General features: G+C 35.5%; 1 protein-coding gene across 1 annotated transcript; it reads left to right on the top strand.

Moving 5' to 3' along the window:
* Positions 1 to 8,085: 8,085 nt before the first annotated feature.
* LOC101444094 (disintegrin and metalloproteinase domain-containing protein 20-like) lies at positions 8,086 to 17,581 on the top strand. The gene is made up of 2 exons (XM_004458670.3): positions 8,086 to 8,271; positions 15,043 to 17,581. The coding sequence occupies exon 2, from the start codon at positions 15,187 to 15,189 to the stop codon at positions 17,386 to 17,388; it is 2,202 nt and encodes a 733-aa protein (XP_004458727.2). The 5' UTR covers positions 8,086 to 8,271; positions 15,043 to 15,186; the 3' UTR covers positions 17,389 to 17,581.
* The last annotated feature ends 7,156 nt before the right edge of the window (positions 17,582 to 24,737 follow it).

The following is a 24,737-nucleotide window of genomic DNA, read 5'->3' as shown; positions in this document are numbered from 1 at the left end:
TTCATAACTCATGTTTGTCATTTCAGCTTCTTCATTGCTCTGTCCCTCACCTTCTTGGGAGTTGTGTTAGCACTATCCTAGTCCTGCTGACCCCAAAAGCATGCCCCTCAGACAGTTTTGGCTCTTACTCCATTGTTTTTGCAGGAGCATTGAGCTCTGCCTGTTAGTCTGTCACCATTTTCCCACCTCAAGTAATACTTTTTATCATATCTACCTAGATACTGATAGAGCAATTATAGATTTTTGGTCATTCTCATTTACATTGTTTATCAATATTCAACTTTTCCTTTTAGCTTAACTGGTCTTTACTAATTAAAGTTGGTTTATTACAGACACCATAAGTTTAGGTGTCTATAATAATCCAATCTGATAATTGCTGTCATTTAATTGGATCATTTAAACCACTTGATATCTTGTTTAATGTTTTCTATTCTTCCATCTGTACTTTGTTCCATTTTTCCTGCTTTTCTGATTCCTTTAGAATAATAGTATAGTATTATTTATCATTGAAGAATTAATGGAAAAATAAAAGCATGACTTAGAATGTTACTATATTATGGCAGAAATATCATATCACTCTTGATTTTTTAAAATATATAATATCTGTACAATTAGATATATTGTATGTAAATTCCTCTGTAAAAACTTGCCTTTATGTAGCTTATTAAATAAAATAAAATTACAAAATTTAAGTAGTCAACCAAAACTTTGAAAGGATATAAATAAATTGGTGAGTCACATAAAGAAAGAAGTATCATCAATTTTTTCCTCACTCATTATTTGTTAAATCAGCCAGCTATTAATTACTGTTATTTGCTACTTTAAACTTGTCCTTCTGCTGTTTTCTTTAAATAATAGCATTTATGAAGCAGAAAATTAAACATTCAGAACAATATAAAATTCCAAATAAACACTTATTTTTAATATTTTACATTAAAACCATAACACATGTGAACAACTCTGTATTATAATATAATGTGCTTTTACTCTTATTCTTTCTGATATGGCTGCATTTTTAACTTGCTCTCAAGAAAGTTCATCTCCCCAGCTAAATTGCTGGAGCTGAGTATGGAGTGAAACAACTGTGTCCTTGAGGGCTATTTCCAGTATACAGAAGCCCTTCTCCCATTGTGGAATGAAGTCTTTTCCTCCCACTTCTCAGTACCCATTCCATAACTCGGCTTTGATCTTGCCTAGACTTATCATTGGTTTAAACAATAGAATTTGGCAAAAGTGACACACTGGCACTTGTGACTCTGGATCATAAGTAGGTTTGCTTACCTGCTTGGGAATCCTGGTTTTCTGGTACTTGCAACACTCTAGAGTAAATTTTCTGTCTCCATCTCAGCCAAAACACAATGGTGAAACATGCATAGAATATCAGGTATGGACATCCTGTTTCAAAAACGGGGAACTTTGAGGTAAAAAACCATACTGATCAATGGAAATTCTGAAATTTAGCTGACTCCAGACAGTATTTGTTGATTAGTTTTCAAGGCAAGAAATAAACCTATATTGGTCTTGACTTTCACCTCTGCTTTTGTTTCTAATTTCTGAATCATAATTATTCCTTTTTCATGAAAAGGAGTATTTGTTACCACCTGAGTAATTCATCAACATGCATCCTACCAAGAGAAATTTGGGAAATCTATAGCTATCTTCCATTTTTTTTACTTTTTTGTCTCCACAGTTCAAACTGGTTGTGTATTTGTTGAAATAAATTCTTTAAAAATTTGTCGTACTTTTAGGAATTTTATGAAGGTCTTTCAAAATAAGCTTTGCTCTTGACCTCCTGCTGAGTGAGTTAAATGACAATGACTTAAAGTTACTCTGATTTGATTGAGAAGTTAACAACACCTTGGTGAAAACACCTCCTAAGATCCTGATAAAGGACTTTTTTGGGACTGAATACTAGGAACTCTTGTCCTTTCTGAGGTTTTCTCAAGAGATCATATAGCCACATCCTCAACATTTTTTCTAGTGCATGCTTTTTTGATGGTGAATATGCAAATTTTAATTTCTATTGCCTTTGAGAGAAGCTAAGAAATTTCAAAATCTTCAAGTCCTGTTTCCATTTTATTTAACAATTTGCCCCTAAATTTCTTCCTCTTCTCTTACATATTACAATGAGCAGCCAGAATAAAACAGGCAGCTTTGCTTGGAGATCGTCTTAGTATTTTGTTAAGCTTTCTGTCTCTATGTTACAAGTTGCCATTACATGCTCCTCAGTCTTTTTCTGAGTCCTCACCAGAATGCAGTTTCATTAATGATCAAGTTTCTAGTAAAAATTTACTAATTTGGGATTCTCTAATATACATTTCCCAAATTTCTCCAGTCTTTACCCACTATCCATTTGCAAAGCCACCACTTTTAAATATTACCCAAAATCCGTATTTGAAATTATTGCTACATAACAAATCACCAGCATCAGATTAGCTTTAATGCATACACATGCATGCACGCACACACACACTTATCTCAAAGGTGCAGTGGTTCAGGAAGGAGTCTGGGTATAGCTTAACTGGATCCTCTACTTGGAGTATAATCAGATTGCAACTGAGGTGTCAACTAAGCTGTATTCTCATCTGAGACTCACCTATGATAGACTCTTTCAGGAGTCATATACCATCATCTTTGCCATATTATATTGTTTACGAGTAAGTGACAGATCTACCTACCCTCAATGATTGTGAATTGATGGAGGTCATTCTAAGGTGTGTCCTTCACAACCAGTAACTCTTCGAGTAAAAAGAGACAGCATCTAACAACTCCAGAGAGATATTTAATAATACTGCAAAACTTAATCAAGTACAGATAAATTAAAAAGATCTGATGAATATATTAGCTTCCTTATTTTAAGGATATAGGCACTAGAAAAATGATTCTTCCACATGATTCAGAAGAAGACTTAGAAAATTTTAAAATTCTAAAGAGCGGGCACTTCTAAAGGATCCAGTGATGCTTAATTATATCTTTATTTGGACCTTTAATACATCATACACTTACTAAAATCCTGTATTTCTGTTTCCGTTTTAATTCTTGCTACTTCATGAAATTTAGCTCCTTTAATTTCCTAAATTGATTCCAATAATCTATTAAGAATAGATTCCAATAATCTATTAAGAATTTTTGTTTTGGAAATGTGAATTATTTTGAATCAAATTTGCACAACTTTCTTATTTCTGCAGGAAGTTGATATATTCAACTATTCAATTGTATTTTCATGGAACACTGTTTGGTTTATAAGGATTATAAACTGAAAACATAGATTTTTTATTAAGAAAGTTGTCTGTTACAGAACAATCATGCATAAAATACAGGATTCCCTTATACTACCTATTATTAACACCTTGCATTGGTGTGGACCCTTTGTCATATTTGATGAAAGGACATGTTTATTATTTTACTTTTAACTATAGTTCATAGTATAACTTGGGGTTCACTGTCTGTGTTGTGTAATTCCATATAATTTTAAAGTTTTATTCTAGTGCCATAAAAATGACCCAAAATTCCACCCTTGAAACACATTCAAAGAACATTCAGTTTGGTTAATTTTGTTCACAATATTTTGTTCCCATCTCCACCATCCATTACTAAAACATTTCTATCAACCCAAACAGAAACTGTGCCTTTTAAGCCTTCTCTTCATATTCTTCCCCCCACCCCTCCCTTGGTAACCTGTATTATAGATTTGGACTCTTTGAGTTTTCTTATTCTAATTATTTCATATCAGTGAGATCATACAATAGAGGTCATTTTGTGTCTGGCTTATTTCACTCAACATATGTCTTAGAGGGTCATTCATGTTGTTGCATGTATCAGAATTTCATTCCTTTTTACAACTCAATAATTTGCTATGTGTCTATACCAAATATTGTTAATACATTCATCATTTGAAAGATACTTGGGTTGCTCCCATCTTTTGGCAATTGTGAATAATGCCACCATGAATATTGATGTGCAAATATCTGTTTGAGTCCCTGCTTTCAATTATTTGGAATGTATACCTAGAAGTGAGATTACTGGGTCATATAGTAATTCCATACTTAACTTTCTGTGGACCAGTCAAACTCTCTTCCACAGTGGCTGCACTTTGTTGCACACCCACCAGCAATGAACAGGTGCATGTATTTCTAAACATCCCCTCCAATATTTGCATTTTTATTTTAAAAAAATAGTAATCATTCTAGTGGGTTTGAAATGGTTTTCTCATTGTGGTTTTGATTTGCATTTTCCTAATAGCTAATGATCTTGATCAATTTTTCATGTGAATTTTGGCCATTTGCATATTTTCTTTGAGGAATATCTATTGAAGTCATTTGCCCCATTTTTGATTGAGTTGTTTTTCTTTTTGGGTTGAGTTAGGAGTTCTGTTTATGTTTTCTCAGTTTAAACCCTTATTGTAAATTGTAAATATGTTTCTCAATAGTCTCTCTTATTATGCATATTGTCAGGTTACTTTCTTAAAAAAGTCTTTGAGGCAAAATATTTTTAATTTTGATGAGGCACCATTTATCTTTTTGATCTTTAATTGCTTTCTGCTTTGAGTGTAAAGTCTAAGAAATCTTTGCCTAACACAAGGTCCTTCATAAATAAAGATCAAATATTTATAGAAAAATAATATTTACTTATGATTTAAATTTGCTTTCTTATTTATTAAAAAAAGGAAAGTTTCCAGTAGCTATACCTGAGAGAGGAAACTTAGCTCTCAGAGTATTATAGGTTTGATTACTCTATTATAAGTTTATAAATAAAATAATTATTGGAAATTTAATATTTATAAGAGATTGAAAATTTTAGTATTTCATAAACAGATGCATTTAAAACTCAGCAATATTTCTAATCATGGTTATCAATGAATAAATTAGAATTGTTTAAAATTTTGTTTTTTACAAGTTTTTGAAATAAGAAATAGGTAAAACCAGATTTTCTTCAGAATTGAAATGCAGAACAAATGGAAAAATTATGGTATTTAACCTTCACAAGTTTGAGCCTCCACAAATAATGCAACCAAGTTTTTACAGTTTTAATAGCCCTTCTGCAAACACTCCATCTTGACTATCTTGGTTCCAAGTTTTGTCTTCATTCCCAATTATGCCAATTCCATTGTTATTTAAAGAGAAAAGAATCTTCCCAGTTATTGTCAGAAACTGCTATTTAGTTTACCCCCTCTACCACCCATCAAACTATAGAGAGGACGGAGTGTAATCTGAGCAGTACACAGCTTTATGCCCTTCAGGACAACCCCTTCGTCCTTAGATGAATCTGGTTGCTAACATTCCTATTATATGGTGACAATGACTCCCGACTGTTATTCTCTGTGAGATACACGGGGGAGTAAATTCTTAGTAAAAGACACCGTAAAAAGCAACAGTTTATTTTTTTGTTATTTTTTTAAAAGTCATATTTTACAGTTAAAATGTAGAACCCTGAAATATTAATACTAACGCATTCTCTTGTTCTCAATTCTGACGTTTTCTTACGATTCTCTTTAGAACTACAATGAAAAATGTACGGAAAAGACAAGGAAAAAAATCAAATCAAACCATAAAGCTTCTACAACAGGAACCCTCAAGCACTTCCTCTTGTGAAGTGTTTAAAACGTTAGCCTACAAAAGAAAACAGTCGACTTCTTCTGAAGGTTTTCGAGACACATATATCAGTTCGTTTTATTTGGGTATTCAAAAACATCCTGCTAATGCTGATGATGCTGACGCCATGGCTACTGAAACCATAAGTGAGCCTGCTGACACTGGCTGTAGCCCTGCGATTGACTTTTGTAGCCAAAATTGTTGCCTTGTCCTCTGAAATTTGCGCTGAAGGCCTCAAACGAGAGACTTGCTCCTTTTTCTGCCTAGAAGAAAGTCCCAGGACCTTTTCCAGAGGACACTGCGCGTGCACGTGAATCTCTTTCGGTGTTACTCTGAAGCCCCTTTAGAAGCAATCTTGCCCTAAGCGGCCTGAGAGCGAGGCGTCATCAGTTGGTGATTCCTAAAATTTTGTTTTTAAAACAGTTGTCAGCATATAGAAATAAAGTTTGCATAATATTCAAATTTATGCAAGTCTTGGATTTCTGTTTCTTTTCTCCTAAAAATCTAAACATAATATTCTTCAAATGACTTTATGGTTAGATAAGCAAATAGCCTTCATTTGTAATTCTAAAATTGTAAAATTATATGCTCAAATATATTTCAGGAAAGTGAGATAGTAAATTAATGTATGTTTGATATTCTCCATACTTTCAACCTCAAAATTCCTTCACTGGAGCAATATGTTGAATGGGCCTTATACTTTTCTAAGCAAACATTACAACAATGCTTTGAATATTTGTAACATGCTAAATCTTCCTATTCTTTGTAAAATACAATGTCATGTTTTTAGGGATTTATTCAAAATTAGGCACTCATCATAAGATCACTGCCTGCCTTTACATTTCTCGTACTTGTTTCATAAATTTAATACCCCCTTTTTTAACTATTTACAGCAGAGAGCCCAAAGCTTACAGTTATACAATTACTGCTTTAAAATTTGCTACCTGTATAATACAACCATTCTCAACTACTTAGGTGAACCAAGACATACTCATATGATAACTAATTCATCTTTTTTATCTAAGACTTGTAAAACAACGAAATGAACAATTTGTTAATTATGGAAAGACAGTCACTTGGTTGACTGTAGTTGACTGAATGTATCCTTAATCGTGTTCTGCTAGTTATGATGAGAGTATATAGAAAATTAGATAGGGAAAATTTTTTTTTCATAATTCATATAATATTCTCTTACATTTATCACTCTTCTTGTGCCTAATACTTTGGGAATTAAATGTTACTCTGTAGTTATTAAAATAGCCAAAGTGATGAAAAGTCCAATGGTTAAATTTGGTCTTTGAATCTAGTTGTGATTAAAGCAGGGGAGAAACTGAGAAAGTTGAATAAGGGAGAAAGTGTTCGCCTAACATACTAAGATGGGCACACTGATGGAAACACTGGAAGACATCAAACTGGTTGACTGATTTGCTTGCAAGAGCTGCTACGACAAATATCACATCATGGGTTGGCTTAAACAAGAATATATTGCCTGAAAGTTTTAGAAGCCTGACTAGAATCAGGTGTAGGCAAGACATGTTGCCCTCATAGTCTGTAATGTTCTGGTAATGGTTTGCCATGATTCTTAAGGTTTCTTGATTTGCAAATGCCTGCATCACATGACAATGCCCTTATTCCTCTCCTATGAGTGCTAATTTCTTCTAACTGCCATTGAATTACCTCTCTTTATAAGGCTTTCATTAATAAAATTTAAGATTCACTCTGATTTATTTGACCACATGTTAACTACTAATAATATCTCCAAATGGTCCTAGTTACAAATGGTTTCATAGCAACTAGAATGAGGCCGAGATTGCACATATGTCTTTTGTGGTATACTAAATTCATTCAATTACTATAGAAAAACTTCTCTGTACCACAGCTAAACTCTTAAGGTTAAGAAACAAGCAGAATTATTTCCACTAAAAGCAGATTTCTTGTACTAATCTCTTTTATAAGTACCAAGTTAATTTATTTATTAAATGTATTCCCACACTTTTTCGTAAAATCTTTCTTTTTCATAATTTTATGTTTGCCTTTTCTTATTGAGTTCTCCCTCAATGATGAAACAAATTTGTGTGCAGAAATAAGTATCTCTGAGTTTTTGTTTGATATTATAAAGAAACTTACAGCTGATTATTGAATTATGGAATCATTACAAAAGATTTACAATGGAAGTAAGTTTTTATGGACATTGAAGTACTTCAAGTGTTCTGTAATATGATTTGACATTGACTAAACAATCTATATCCACAACAATAGTATGAGCAATGTAGTGAAGCTGAAAGAAGCATAGTGTATGTAAGGAGCACATTGGATGGGGATGAGGAAGCTATCTGGATTCATTCATAATGAACTGAAATTAGAAATAAAGTTCAATGGAAATGATGAAGCAAGATGGAGAGGAATTCAAAGTTAGTTGCCATGGTAAATAGAACTAAGAAAGTCTTGTTGCCAAGCAGCTAAATCTAGAACTTAATAAACTGAGAGACAAGGGAAGAAGACTTATATTTGTTATTGTCATGTGAGGTCTCTACTAAAAACCTTTATCTTTTGTGATTATTGACATCTGCAGTACAAACTCTCTCTGACTAGGGCCACAGATAGAATCATGGAAACCATTGATTCTCCTGGCGAGTGATTCCAGAGTTTATTCGAAAGAGCAAGAAACACCCAGTTTTGTGTAAGTGTATATAGGCATGTGCATGCACACAGACACATACAAACAATAGTTACTAAGTGGTAAAACATTTCAGTGTTCAGATGCTGACAATGATTTATACCCTGTAATATTTCCAATTATATTTTATTTTATCTGGCTTAGAGACATTATTTTGTGTTTCAAATGACTTGTTTTTCACAATTATGAAAACAAGGGGTGAAATAACGTAAGAAGAGAGTTGGCCATTAGGTATGGGTATTGAAGAATTTGAAGTAAATTTAGGAAGAAAATGAAAGAACTTATAGAAGATGAAGAAGAGTCTAATTTGAATTCACTGTACTATTAAAAATCTAGTCTACATCATTACTGGAAATATTATATTTTTTAAGTAATATGGTCTCTGGAGTCATTACATGAAATAATGTAATAAAGAAAAAGAAAATTCAGCATTTCTGTGGAATCTTCTCCACTCATTAACTGGTCCCAAACAGAGGTCTTAGGAAGAAACTCTGGTAGATTTATATAGGTTATGTAAATTTTCATCAGTGTTATATTCTTCTTAAATAATCATTTTCCATTGTAACAACCATTTTCCATAACATTTACTAAATATACATCAAAAGTAGCATAGAGTATAAATTGGGATTTTAGATTTTACTCAATTAATAACTGTTCATCCTCAAAATTGTCATCTAGAGATCTTGCTTTATTCTTGTTGGTACTTGGCCCTTTGTGAAATAAAATGCTTGTTTTTTTATTTTTAAAAAATATTTTATTTTTTTAAATTTATTTTTAAAAATTTTTATTTTTAAAAAATGCATTTTTAAAAAATGTATTGAAGTATATCACTCGTACATAAACATATATAAATAATAAGTGTACAATAATAGTTGTGAAATTACAAAACAAACATATATAACATCAAACAGAACTCTCATAAAAAAAAAAAATCACCCTACCACCAATAAGTTGCACTGTTCTTAAACCGTTTTAACTAATGATTAAAAAGCATTGCCACAATATTACTACTAAACAAAGTATTTCCCCCAACCAAGCCTATTATTATCTTTATATCATTTATATTAGAATATATATATAACCAATTAACTGTATAGTAAAAGTTGTGAACTTGCAAAGCAAACATGCACAACATCATACAGGGGTCCCATACATCAACCCTCCACCAACACCCTGCATTGTCATGAGATGTTTGTTACAAATTATGAAAGAATATTGTCAAAATCTTACTAGTAATCATAGTCCTTATCTTACATTAAGTGTGTTTTCCTCCAACCCACCCTATTATTTTTTAAATATATTTTTTATGACGGAAGTTGTTAACTTACAAAACAATCATGCACATGTGCAGAATTCCCAAACAACACCCCTCCATCAACACACCACAATGTGATGTGTCATTTGCTACAGATAAAATAATATCATCTGATTGTTACCATGTCTACAGTGTACATTTGGCTTGCATTTTCCATGCTGCCTCAGTATCAACACAGTACATCTTTCGCATAGATGCAAGAATATTATATTATTACTACTAACCACAGTCCATAGGTCACTCCAGCTGTATTTTTTCCCATGCTTCTCCACATTCCCAACACCCAGCAGTAGGGATATACATTTGCTCTAGCTAACAAAGGACACTCTTGTATCTGTACTATCAACCACAATTCTCATCCACCTCTTGGTTTACTGTACAGTTCTAGTTTATTATCTAGCATTCTGTCAATTGGCATTTACTAACTAGGCTACCATTTTCAGTCACATCCCCATTTATAAACTAGCTGTTACTGTGTGTTAACCATCCACTCTATACATTTCCACACTTTTACAGTAAAGCTAATAAAAATGACTACATACATTGAACATCGTAGTCTACTCAGTCCTTCTCTTATCTCCTTTAGGAATCCACCACCAGGTCTTGAAGATATTTTCCAATAATTTCTTCTAGAAGTTTTATGGTTTTTGCTTTTATTTTTAGTTTTTTTAAATATATTTTGAGTTAATTTTTGGATAAATGTGAGAGAGGGGTCCTCTTTCCCTCTTTCAGCTATGGATGTCCAATTCTTTCAGCATCATTTGTTGAATGGATTGTTCTGCCCTAGCTGTGTGAGTTTGACAGGCTACTCAAAGCCCACTTGACCATACCTGTAATGATCTGTTTCTGAACCATGAATTTGATTCCATTGGTCTATTGTGCCTGTCTTTAGACCAGTAGCATGCTGTTTTCTATAGGTAGGTATTATGATTTAAAGTCTGGAGATGAGGGTTCACGTTTCCTTTTTATGGTGTTTCTGACTATTCAGGACTCCTTACCCTTCCAAATAAATTTAAAGATTGTGTTTTCAATTAAAAAAAATGCTGCTGGAATTTAATGCAGGATTGCATTAAATCTGTATATCAATTTGAGTGGAATTGATATCTTAATGATATTTAGTCTTCCAATCCATGAGCATGGAATGTTCTTCCAGTTATTTAGGGCTTTTTTAATTTGTTTTAACATTGAGTTGCTGTTTTCTGAATACAAATGCTTTACATCATTGGTTAAGTTTATTCCTAACTATTTGAGTTTTATTTGTCATATTTTATTTTCACCACTATTTTCACATTTTTAGTTACTTTTATTGATATAATCTTCATTTCTAGACTCTCTTCCACACCCCTCTCTCCTGTCTTTTATTTTCAGGCTCTAGCACACCCTTTAGTATTTCCTGAAAACCTGGTCTCTTGCTTAGAAATTCTCTCAGTTTCTGTTTATCTGTGAATATTCTTATCTTGCTCTCATTTTTGAAAGACAGTCTTGCTGGATATAAGATTCTTGGTTGGAAGTTTTTCTCTTAAATATATCAGACCATTGTCTTCTTGCCTCCATGGTTTCTGGTGAGAAATTGGCACTTAATTTCATTGAATATCCCTTATATGTTATGCATTGTTTTTCTCTTGCTGCTCTCAGAATTCTCCCTTTGTCTTTGGCTTTTGACATTCTGATGAATGTGTGTCTTGGATTTGGTCTATTTTGATTTATTCAGATGAGAGTACTTTGTGCTTTGGACAGGGATATTTATGTCCTTCAATATAGTTGGGAAATTTTCTACAATTATTTCTTCAAATATTCCTTCTTTCCCTTTTCCATTCTCTTCTCCTTCTTGGGCATCTATGACCTGTATGTTTGCATGCATGTTGCTTTCATTTAGTTCTCTGAGAACTTGTTCATTTTTTTCCATTCTTTTCTTCATCTGTCCTTTTGTATGTTCCTTTCAGAGGTCATTTCTTCAAGCTCACTAATCTTTTCTTCTACCACTTCAAATCTGCTATCATATGATTCCAATGTTTCATTCATTGCACCTTTCATTCTTGTAAGATCTGCTATTTTTTATGTGTGCTTTCACATTTTTCTTTGTACTCATCCAATGTCTTCTTAATATCCTTAATCTCTTTAGCCATCTCATTGAATTTATTAAGATTTGTTTGAACATCTATGATTAGTTGTCTCAACTTCTTTATGTCACCTAGAGGTTTATCTTGTTCCTTTAACTGAGCCATAGTTTCCTGTTTCTTGGTGTGGATTGTAATTTTTTGTTGGTGTCTTCACATCTGCTTACTAGATATTTTTTCTGGGTGCAATTTTTCTCTTTCATTTAGGGCTTACTATCCTTTCTCCCTTGCTGGTTGTGCAGTAGGAGCCAAGCATGTAGTTGGTGCTGTAAGTTGTGGAGGCTCAAGCTGCCCTCATTGCCCCAGGGTCCAATGAAGCTTCTTCCAACTTTCTCTTTTGCCAGGGGTAGGGACAGAGTCACAGTTGTATGGAATAATTCAGGTGCCAGCCTAGACTGTAGTTGCCCAGAGAGACTGATTAAGCTTCACATCCCTTTCTCCCTTGCCTAGGGGAGGGATGGAGCAGCAGGTGTGGACAGCAGTCTATGCAGTGTGGGTTCAAGATGACTGCAGTTGCCCTTCAGAGTTCTGATTTTCAGTCTGTGCCAGCCAAAGTTACCTGCAGTTACCTGTATAGGCTGGTGCAGGGCTCCTCAGACTCCTCCCTGCCAGAGGTGGGACTGAAGCCTAGGCTAGGGCTGCAGGCCAATTTGCCTGAAAGAAACTGGTTGCTGCGGACACTGAGAGTTTCAGGCAGCCCAGCTTCCCCTCAGGCTGGGAGTGGAGCCAAAATGGTGCTACTGGCTTCTTTCTGACTTGGGCTGGTTGACACCCCAATTGTTCCCAGGGTTATATCTTAGCCAGCCAAGATATAACCTTCTTCTTAATATCCAAGATACCTCAGTCTACCTCAGTAGCTGAAATCAGCAGCCAACAGTCTCCTCCTCCCCTGTTTCTGGGAAATGGAGCTTCCAATTCCAACCACAGAATAGCTCCTGGGGCAGCTCACGCTGCCAGAGTGGAATAATCACTGGTTGCCATGGCTTGACTGGTAATTTCCCAGAGAGGTTGGAGCAGGTCCCCACAGGCTCCTCCCTGCTGGAGGTGGCACTGGGGTCTAGGCCAGACCTGCAATATGATCTGAATGGAAAAAAGCCAGCCCCCACCAAAAGTGCTTGTTTTTTAAAAGTGGGGAAGTACCCAAGAAACCCAAGTATAATGATTGGGTTGCTTTGATAATTATGGTAATGTTTAGTCTGAAACTAGTATTCCTCTACTCAGTGCAACTAACTACCATGATTGAAAGTCAATGGTAACAATTTTATTTTATTTATTTATTTATTTATTTATTTATTTATTTATTTCTCTCCCCTCCCCCCCACCCCATTTTCTGTTCTCTGTGTCTATTTGCTGCATCTTCTTTGTCTGCTTCTGTTGTTGTGAGCGCTTCTGTTGTGAACGGCACGGGAATCTGTGTTTCTTTTGGTTGTGTCATCTTGTTGGGTCAGCTCTCCGTGTGTGTGGCACCATTCCTGGGCACGCTGCACTCTTTTGGCACTGGGCGGCTCTCCTTACGGTGCACTCCTAACGCGTGGGACTCCCCTATGTGGGGGACACCCCTGTGTGGCACGGCACTCCTTGTGCACATCAGCACTGTGCATGGGCCAGCTCCACACAGGTCAAGGAGGCCTGGGGTTTGAACCATGGCCCTCCCATGTGGTAGTTGGACACCCTAACCACTGGGCCAAGTCCACTGCCCAATGGTAACAATTTTGAAAACAAAATATAATGTCCATTTTCAGCCTCTAACCCTACATATAGTAAAGGACATTCAGAAATTCAGAAATGTAAGAAGCATTGGGGAAATCAAAGGATAAAGAATTAAAAGTGTAAGAGTGACGTAAACGTTTCTTCATGATTTCATCATTTATGCTGTGGTATCAATATATCAACTAACAATTCTGAATGCATTTTCCTCTTTTAAGTAACTCCCCGTCGTAGTATAGAATTTATTTTCCCAGCAGTATTCACAGTTTCTCTTGTACATAATGGGAAAGCAGGTTAGACGATCAGTCCAGTTTGGGTTGAAAATTTTAGCAAACAGTGGTTGAAGTGATAGAGTTTAGGGGAAAAAGGAAAATTGATGGAATATTGAAAAAAGTGAGATTAAGTGTTAAGAAAAGTTATTTGAATCCTCTAGAAATGTAAACACTTGTTTTGATTAATAATAAAAGTTGTGGTAAACTATAATATTTAAGATGTGAGAATTTAGGCTGATTAGGGATGATAATAAGACACATATTTTAGTCACAGTGTGACAGCTAAAGATCTGTGAAGGTGTGTTGTAAAGGTAAAATAATAAACTAGATGTTGAACTGCCATCGACATGCTTGCTAATCAAAGTTAAAATGTAGATGAAATTACAGCTAAAGAATAAATGCATAAATAAGGTACCAAATTCTTTGAGGTTTCTGCAGGTCCCTCAAATTATTTGAGGACCCTGCTTTGTAATGTTCGTGTAAGGGTTAGAAAGAAAAGTAAAATGGTGTAATGGGATGGAAGTCTTTTTAGAGAATTGGAAGTGGCTTTGTTAATCAAAGAACATTGGAACCTGACATCTGGTCTACATGTGAAACAGGCATTCTGAGAATGGAAATTTTCCATTCCCCAAGACTTCACATTGTTGACTTGTAGGTTTTAATAACATTAAGTGTAAGTAGTTTTCCAAGAAGAAGTTTGAAAAGAAGGATGATTGTTGTTGCTTTGTATGAAGGGAGGATTCCAGAAGTCAGTGGGAAATATTTCTAGAAACAAGAGACCAAAGAACTTAGAATGAAGATAAAATAATCAAGCAGAAATGAGTAAAGGGTTTAAGAGAAATAGATCCTAACCATACCTTGTTATAAAGAAATATTTGAAAAATACAGATGAAAAATTATATATGAGAACGTTTTTATGCTTCCTGAGTAATATGATCAAATAACTTATCACTTCAATTTGAATAAGGTTCTATTAATATTATGTCACGTCAATAGGAAAATGTCAAGACTCTTGCAGCAAAGAATGATGTGTTTTCTTTTCCCTTAAAACCTTCTTGTTATAAGTATATATTTTAGAAATATTCATAGACTTTATTTATTGAGACTGATATCATGAATCCATATGAACTGATTAACCAGTTTCCAATTAATTATGAATCTTTAGCTAATAGTCATTCTTTGCACACTTCCCCAGTCTCATTCTGTTTCACCTATATTTAAGAGCAAATATATTGTAGTATATTCAGTTATATCTTGAGCCAAAACCTAATTTCTTTTATCTCACACCCTTCTCTTCCTTACCAATCCTAGCCTAGTCTGAAGAACACTTATCTGCTGTCTTCTTTTTTTATTTTGTTTGTAGTTGTGCCACTCTGGTGGTTCTACTCTGACAGAAGATAGATCTCTACAGGTCTGTGCTGCTTATGACAAGCTAAAAGGAGTCAGACCAGCTGTGCCTCCAGTCTGCCATCTTCTGCACTCTCCCTTGATCCTATAATGGTCTAAAATGGCTGGGGATGAGACCCTATTGCATATAAGGAGCATTCTCCTGCTGCTCTGGCTGAAGGGGTTCCTGTTCTTCTCTGGATGGTCCTTGGATGAACCCTCCAAGCACCACAGCTCCCCAGAAGTGGTGATTCCCTTGAGGTTAAGTGGCACTGGCAAACATATGAAGGCTTCAGGTTGGCTCTGCTACAGCCTGCACTTTGGAGGCCAGAGACACATTGTCCACATGAAGGTCAAGAAGAGTTTTCTGGCCAGAAACCTCCCAGTGTTCACATACACAGAGCAAGGTGCTCTCCATGAGGAACAGCCTTTTATTCAAAATGACTGCTACTATCATGGTTATGTGGAGGGGGACCCCGAATCCCTGGTTGTCCTCAGTACCTGCTTTAGGGGCTTTCAAGGAATGCTGAAGATAAATGATACCACTTATGAAATCAAACCCAAAATGTTTTCTGCCACATTTGAGCATCTGGTATATAAGATGGGCAGTGAGGAAACACAATTCCCACCCATGAGATGTGGATTGACTGAAGAGGTAATAGAAAGACAATTAAAGTTGCAGAGGATTGGTAATTATACTCTGAGGCAAAGCTCCTATGAGGGATGGTGGACCCACGTGTGGACTATTGAAATGGCAATTATAGTAGACCATAATCGATATGTTACTTTGGATAGCAATGAGACAAAGGTGCAGCAGGAAGTTCTCAATGTTCTAAATTTAGTAGACTCACTTTACCAACCACTGGAGGTTGATATATTTTTAGCTGGTATGGAGGTCTGGACTAACGGAAACGTCCTTACACATGATAACATGGAGTATCTTCTGGTAGAGTTATGCCGGTGGAAGCGTACTAGCGGCTATAGTGACCGTATTCGCCATGACGTAGTACATCTTATTTTAGATAAATCATTTGGTATCTTTCTTGGTTTGGCCTTTGTTGGGGAAATATGTACTCCTGCATTTAATTGCGCAACTCTTAGTTTCAGAGGTTATAATCTCGTTAGTTTTGCAAATTCAATGGCACACGAGCTTGGTCATAATTTGGGTATGACTCATGATGAGGAATACTGTAAATGTGCGGACCCTGAATGCATAATGTACCCAACAAAAACAGCATCAACTAAATTTAGTAATTGCAGTTATTCTGCCTTTTGGAATGTCATCAACATTAAGACCTGCATGCGCAACAGAGTATATCCACTGATGAATGCTGTGTCGCCGAAATGTGGGAATAATGTGGTTGAAATAGGAGAGGCGTGTGACTGTGGAACCGTAAAATCTTGTGAAGGAGATCCCTGTTGTCGGCCAGACTGCTCCCTGGCTCCTAGGGCTGTTTGTGCTTTTGGGGGGTGTTGTCAAAACTGCCGCTTTATGTCATCAGGTACTGTGTGTAGAGCCGCGGTCAATGAATGCGATCTTCCCGAATGGTGTGATGGATCAACATATCAATGCCGAGAAGATGTATATTTGCAGAATGGGACACCATGCCCAGGCAATGGCTACTGTTATGAAAAGACATGTGTTAGCCGTGATGAACAGTGTAGAAAGATTTTTGGCAATGAAGCCAGAAGCGCAGATGAGATTTGTTATGTAGAAATCAACACCCGTGGCGACCGTTTTGGACACTGTGGAATGAATGAAAATGATAATTATAGATATATAAGATGTGAAATCTCTGATAGCCATTGTGGAAGAATCCAGTGTGAGAATGTATCAGAAATACCCCTTTTGAGCGAGCATTCTACTGTGCATACCATCAACTTTGGCAGTGTCACGTGCTGGGGCACCGACTATCATTTTGGGATGACCATACCTGATATTGGTGTTGTGAACGATGGCTCAAAATGTGGTCGAGAAAAGATCTGTGTCCACAGAAAGTGTGTTGTTTTGGAACAGTATTGTTCAAGTAATAACTGTCATGACATGGGGGTGTGCAACAATAAAAAACATTGCCATTGTGTTGCTGGACGAGCCCCACCAAACTGCTATCTGAATGGCAGTGGAGGTAGTATTGACAGTGGACCACCACCTGGGACAAACACAAACAAGGGAAAAGTGGTGGAAAAAGAGAAGAGTTTCTTACCACTGCTTGGTATTATTCCTTTGCTTGCTTTACTTTTATGTTTGTTAATTTTTTTTTGCATGAGACCCCGAAAAGAAGAAAGTTCTGATAAGGAGGATACCAACGAAAGTGAGTCATGAATGAAGAACAAAAACTTATGCTTCCATAAACAAACCAAATCCCTAATTAAATTCCCTGTGTATTAGGTTTTAGTCTTCAGGCAGTAGAAATGTTCATGCACTCATCAGAAGTCATTGATAGAAAATCCCAGACATCTATTCCACTTGAAGAAATTGAGATTAAGCTGTTAAATAAAGGTGATTTCCAGAATAATACTTTTTATTCTTCATTGCTTTCCTGTTCCAACGCAAAACTCATGGATGGTTTGTGTGTGTTTAAATTGCTACCTCTCAATTGCAAATTCCATTGCCCCTTTAATCTGCTTTGGTAACCAGGAATGATAACCAACCAATTACATTTCTTTTTTGCCAATCCTCCCCCTTTTAGTTTCTGCCAATAGGAAGCATTATTGGGAGACAGGTAAGCTGGGTACTATTCCATGGTTGTGCATGTTAATGCTGCGTTAGTGACAGCTTTCACCTTAGAACGGCAGTTACTTTCATCCAGACTTTATTTTATTTTACTCCTAATCCAACAGCATTTTGAACTTTAGCGATACCAACAGAGCTGACCAGTGACCTACACTTAGAATTCTGAGTTCAAGCTACAAGAGTCCTCCGCCAGGGTCTTCAGTCTCCAATACAGAGGTTGGCTGTAGCCTGACCTCAGGCCCTGTCCTCTGCTTCTAGGCTTGCATATCTCAAATTTTTCCTTTTGCTTTCCTGTCCTAAGAGTGATAACTACTTCTTATTGCTAGTGACTTGTGATTTTCTCAATGTCCCTCTTTATTTTTCTTGTTTTCCAAAAGCTATGTCACCAATTCCTAATATTTCATTTTCTCCCTTTAAAATCACAGGTGTAATTTCTCTTTTACTAACTGAACTCAGACAGAAACGTTACTCTGTGGTATAGTGGAAAATACCAGGATTGGGCATCAGAGGTTTTGAATTTTTCTGAACACTTCTGTTTACCCCGTTGGGGAAATTATTTAAACTTAGATAGTATTTCTTTAAAATCTGAAAAGAAATAATTAGGATATGTTACTTGTCTTAGTTTCTGGGTTTCTATGATAAATATCACACAATAGATTAGTTTAACTGAAATTTATTGGCTCATATTTAATTGGCTAGAAGGCTTGCTACCTCCTGGTATTGGTATAGGTATGGTTTTCCAAGAATCCTTGGCTTACTTGACTCTCCTGTCACAAGACTGAAGGTCGTCTCCTTTTCCTTCTAGGTTGCACTGAATTCTGACTTTCTGCTTGTTTCCATGGCTCTGTTTTTCTGTGTCTAATTCACTTTCCTTAGAAAGACTTCAGCCATATTATACAGGCCCAACCTCACACCTTAACTAACAACATCTTCAAAATTCTTATTTCCAAAGATTTTCCCACCCACTGTACAAGGGGTTAGATTTGAGTATGCCTTTTATGAGGGACATGATTCAATCCCCAGTGAAATCCTTGTTTGACTTTTAAGTTTAAGAAGATATCTGCAATTCTACGTACAATATAATAAGCTTTGGCATACCAGTGTTTCCTATGAAGGGGCAAAATTTAGACAATTCCAATTACATTTTGAATACCACATTTAGAATACGTCAGACAGGTGTGGAAGCAATGAGGACTAAGTGAAGTAAATTCCAGGTAAACAAACAAAAATTTTCCACTGAAGGACTTGATAATTCAGGATATGAACTGAGGACCAATCGTTTTCATGGGACCTCTGCTGATATAAAGGGACCAAAAATTTTTGTATTGCTACATAGGACTAGGTTGATAAATTAGAATTTGAGGAGCATTGCATTACAATCATTTCCCACCCCCAGTTCGCATATGCTGAGTTTAAGGACTCTGTGGGATACTGGTGAGGCAGTCTGGAATTTCTAAAAATCATAGTTTTAAAAAATCATGTTATACTTCAGAAGCAAAGACATAGTAATGGGGTCTTGTTTAAAGCACATATACTGTATCCCCTCTAAGATGCTTATCTGAAATTGAACATGAATAATGAGAAAAGAGATTTGAGAACTGCGTTGTGAACTTTTACATGATAGAGGTCAATTACCAATAATCTTTATATCTATTAAATAGATACACATTAAGTCTCAATGTGAAGTCTAGCAGGCCCATGCTTGCACAACAGAGACACGTGAAAATTAGTCTGAGTTTTACTGAAAAAGCGTACCACTGACTCCCTAGTAGACCTGCATGGAACTGCTCATACATGTTTTACACAAAATGGCCAGTAAAAATAAAAATAAAATTAGAGTCTAGAAATTATGGCCTATAATAAAAAGAAGAGAAAAGAAGAAAGAAATGACAGAGACTCTATTGGTAGTGTCAGAGATAATCCAAATAGCACAAGAGTGCATGAAGAAAATGACTTGATTATTATATTTGAAAGTAGAAGAAAATGTACAAATTATAATAAAGAATGTAGAATATCTCCAGTAAATTGGAATCTATATAGAAGTATCAAATCAGTATTTTAGACTTAAAAAAATAGCATATGCTATATTATTAACTCAATTGGTTGCCTGAAGAGCACATTAAACAAAACACAATACAGAAGTACTTAACTGGCAGAGATGTCAAAGGAGAAATCCACACTCTGAAGCACAGAGAAAAAAGGATATAAAATAAGTGATAAAAATATACAGGGTTATATCAAAAGTTCTAAAACAACTGTATTACTCAGCCAAAGGGATGCTGATGCAAAACACCAGAAATCTGCTGGCTTTTATAAAGGGTGTTTATTTGGGGTAAGAGCTTACAGATACCAGGCCATAATGCATAAGTTACTTCCCTCACCAAAGTCTATTGCCATGTGTTGGAGCAAGATGGCTCCTATCAACTGCCAGGGTGCAGGCTTCCTGGGCTTCTCTCTTGCCAGGTCTTGCTTCTCTCCAGGCTCAGAGTTCCTCTGTTCCCAGAGCTTACTTCTTTCTGGTCTCAGTATTCCTCTCTTCCCCAGGTTTGCTTTTGTTTTGTCTGTGTGCTTACTTCCTGGAGCTCCAGCTTAGAACTTTGAATCAAACTCCAACATCAAAACTCCAACATCAAGAACCCTCCACTTCTGTCCTTTGCCATGCCTTTTATCTGTAAATCCCCACACCAAGGGGCTGGGAATCAATGCCGTACTGGCACAAGAGGTTTTCTTGATTACTTAATTAACTAAACCTCTGAATCCAATATAATCTGATATTCCCAGAGGAAAAGAGCAGTTTACAAACAAAATCCAGTATTTCTTTTCGGAATTCTTCAACAATATCAAACTGCTACAACCACTAAGTCCTAGAGAAAGAGAAAAGAGAGAATTGAGTAAAAGTAATATTCAAAGAGGTGATATATGAAAAAACTTGAAATGAGGAAATTTATGAATCCATTGCTTCAGAGTTGGTTACACATTCCTCAGAAGCACTATTTTATTTTTCTTGATTCTGTCTGGTTGTGAAATTATGTATACTATGTCATTCTATCGTCTACTTGCTGATTTTTTTCTTCTACCTGCCTAAATCTTCTGTGGAACTTTCCTATGATTTCTTTTTCATTTATCTTACTATCATTGTCACCTATCATTTCCACATTTTATAAAATTATTTCTTTTTCTTGGTTACTATTCAGAGTAGTTTTTGTTCAGCCAATATTTGGTCAGAAGTTGTGCTTCATCCACTCAGGCATAGCAGCTGGAAGTGGAGACAGCAATCAATTCTTCCAGAGTAACAGCCCCACTCTGCAAGTAGACCAGCGAGAGTGAAGGTAGATATTGGTATTCTTGGATTTCCTCTGATATGGGATATGAAAAATTAAGAACTCAATTTTCTATACCTGTAGTGCCTGTGGTAGGACCTTTACCATTGGCATTGCTGAAGAGTGAATATACTAGGCTATGCTCACACAAAATAAAGTATACACAACATGAAGCAAGAAGAGGGATTTGGTAATTGTGTAACAATATGGCTGGACTTGGATCTTGGGATTAAGAGAGTCCCTAAATCTGGGTCACTTCTTTCCATTACAGAGTTTATATAATGCTGAATCTGGGAGTTGAGTGGGTAGGAGCATGATGTAAATACAAGGCATAGATTGTCTCTGTTTTTAAAAAGAGTTAATAGATTTTCTGGTAAATAATTGTTCATTTGTAGTATGCCCTTATGACAAATTCCAGATGCTTTAACTTTTCCCATTATAACTTTTACTGTTAAATAATTGTTGTCCTGGGAAGAAGGTCCATCAGCTATTCACACAGACATTCTGGAATTCCCATCCCTCAGACACCTTGTAGAATAACCCAAAACAGCAGGAGATTTACACTATCAAATATGCAAGATGAATATATACTTACAGAAAATGAGTTAGTATGGTACTAACCAGGCTGGAGAGAACAGAGTCTTTTAAAAAACTAGTGCTGGGTCAATTGGGTACCCATGTGGAAATGATATATCCTTATTTCTACTTCACACTCAATGCTGAAACCTATTTGAGGTGGATTGCTAATATATATATTTAAGGGAAATCAATAAAGCTATTGGAGGAAGGCTCAGAAGTTTAAGTTTATTAGTCTTTATAGACAAATACTATTTAAAGAGAAACAAAATCTGTTAAGTAAAAAGCAAACAAAACATTAAAAATTTGAGAGTTTACTCTTCTGAAAAAATGTTAAAAAGAGTAAAATTGAAAGCCTTTTGGAAACATGGAGAATATTTTCTCAAAAACACATATATGTAAAATGACTGATATGCAAAATATATAGTACTCCTTTAAAGCAATGAGATTGAAGAAAGACACCCATTAGAAAATAGACAAAGTAGTCAGAGTCACTTCCTAAAAGGGGACATCCAATGGCCAATAAATATATGAAATGGTGCTAATTGATTTAGTTATCAGAGAAATACAAATGAGAAAAAGAGATTGATGATATTTTACACTCATCAAAATGGTGAAAATGAAAAAGGTTTTGATGAAATTTGAAGTGGCCTGTACTCATTATTGCAAGATCATGCTGAACTAAACCATAAACCATTGGCCATGTTTAGTAGCAATACGTCAAATTTTGTACATAAATTGCAATAAATAAGTCATCTGCATGTAAAATGTTATTAATGGGGAGAGGGGAATAAGGAGAGGGCATTGGGTATATATGAATCCTCTATATTCTCTATGTGACTTTCTGTATCCTAAGGTTTCTTTGATGAGAAAATGAAAGAAAAGTCACTGGGGGAATATGTGGAAGAAAATGTTACTGTACATACAAGACAACAGATCTTATAGTGATGAAAGACACAATGTCAAACTTGATAATTTTTCAAATTTTTAATTTTTTTGTGTTTTAGATGTTTTTAAAATTATCATTGCATTTTCTTATTAATTTTTTTTTTTATAATTTTGTTAGCTTCATTTTTGGAGAGGTTTTGGATCACAGAAGAGTCACCGTAGTGGCAGGGAAGGATCAGTGGTGCAAGGTGTCAGTCATGGGGTAATCCATGGGAAGGGTTTCACCTGGGGCATGCCTCTAAGGGATATGAATATGCTCAAGTTTTTATAGGGTGTGATCTCATTGGATGGAGAATCACATAATAACTGAAAGAATATTGAAGTTCCATCCTGGGGAATCTGCTACATTCTTAATAGGACAGCAAGAATCCCCCAAGTGTAAGGGCAGTGCCTAGTGAAGGAAGACAGACCATTACCCCAGGTCACTGATATTGATGATTATACTTATGAACCTTTTCTTGTTAAATTGAAACTTAGCCTAGTATTATATATTACCTAAGAGTAACCTCCTGAAAGCCTTCTTGTTGTTCAAATGTGGCCTCTCTCTAAGCCAAACTCAGCATATAAATATAGTAACTTCACCCTGGCATGGGACATGAGTCCCAGGGATGAGCCTCCCTGGAACTGAGGGATTACCATAGGCCAACTAGCAATGCATCTGGGAAAAGACCTTGACCTAAAGGGGGAAATGGTAAATATAAATGAGTTTTTATGACTAAGAGACTGGTTATATTTATTCAGTCTCATTGACTGCCACAGGAAACAATGCTTCAAATAACAGGGCTCCTGAGGGCTCTAGAGACATCCAGAAACTATAAGCAGGACAGACAGTCCAGGAATTCAGCACCCTGTCAGTTGGCCTTACTTTGAAATTTATGCTCCCCAGGGTTAACAGAGTTAGACTCATTTATAGGTTCTCTGCACCTGGCTCTTCTTCCCTTTTTATTTGTTTATTTTTTAAACAAATAATTTTATTGATACACATCAATGAAGCATACAATTCATCCAAAATGTACAATCAGTGGTATTTGCTATAATCATATAGTTGTGTGCTCACTACTTCAATCATTATTAGAGCATTTTCATTATTTCAATAATAATAATAATAATAATAAAAATAACAGACTAGCAAACAAGAAAATTCCTCACCTCTCAATCTCTCTATGCTTCCCCAACTGTACATAGCTGCTGTTTCTAGCTGTTCTATCAAAGTGTATAATCAATGACTTTTAGTATAATTAATTGTTGTACATTTGTCATCTCAAAAATTTTAGAACAATTTCATTACTCTAAAAAAAAGGAATCTACAACCCTTAGCACTTCCTCAGACATACATAACCACTAATCTCCTTTCATCTTTATAAATTGATTTATATTTACATTTTATATAAATGAAATTGCACAATATGTAGTACTCTGTGTGTGGTCTCCTTCACTTAGTATAATGTTCTTTTTGTCTGATATTAACATTTTGTAGTATTAACTTACATTTGTTTAGCTTCAAAGTAAAATGGTTTTATATTTGCAAATCTACCCATATTCATATTTCACATTATATATTTATATTTCATATAATATATTTAGCTCATAATAGGTCAGCCATACAGTATTTGTCCTTTTGTGTCTGGCTTGCTTCACTCAACATAATGTCCTCCAGGTTCATCCATGTTGTCATATATTTCATGACTTCATTTCTTCTTACCACTGCATAATATTCCACTGTGTAAATACTCCACAATTTGTTTATCCATTTATCAGTTGATGGACACCTGACTAGTTTCCAACTTTTGGCTATCATGAATAATGGAGATATCTGTTCATGTCATTGCTCCCAGTTTTGGATATATGCCTATTAATGGAATTGCCAGGTCCCATGGCAAGTCTATAGTTAACTTCCTTAGGAATTGCCAAATAGTCCTGCACAGTGATTGTACATTCCCAACCAATTCCCAACCAACCGTGGGAAATGCTCCTATTTCTCCACATCCTCTCCAATATTTACAGTTTTCTGATTTTGTAATAGCAGTCAGTCTAATAGATGTGAAATGATATCTCATCATACTTTTGATTTGAATTTCCCTAATCACTAGTGAT

The sequence above is a fragment of the Dasypus novemcinctus genome, chromosome 1 (assembly GCF_030445035.2).
Source record: "Dasypus novemcinctus isolate mDasNov1 chromosome 1, mDasNov1.1.hap2, whole genome shotgun sequence".
In the NCBI taxonomy this organism is placed as follows: domain Eukaryota; kingdom Metazoa; phylum Chordata; class Mammalia; order Cingulata; family Dasypodidae; genus Dasypus; species Dasypus novemcinctus.
Note: the sequence above shows the minus strand (reverse complement) of the source record. Positions and strands in the feature narration are given on the sequence as shown.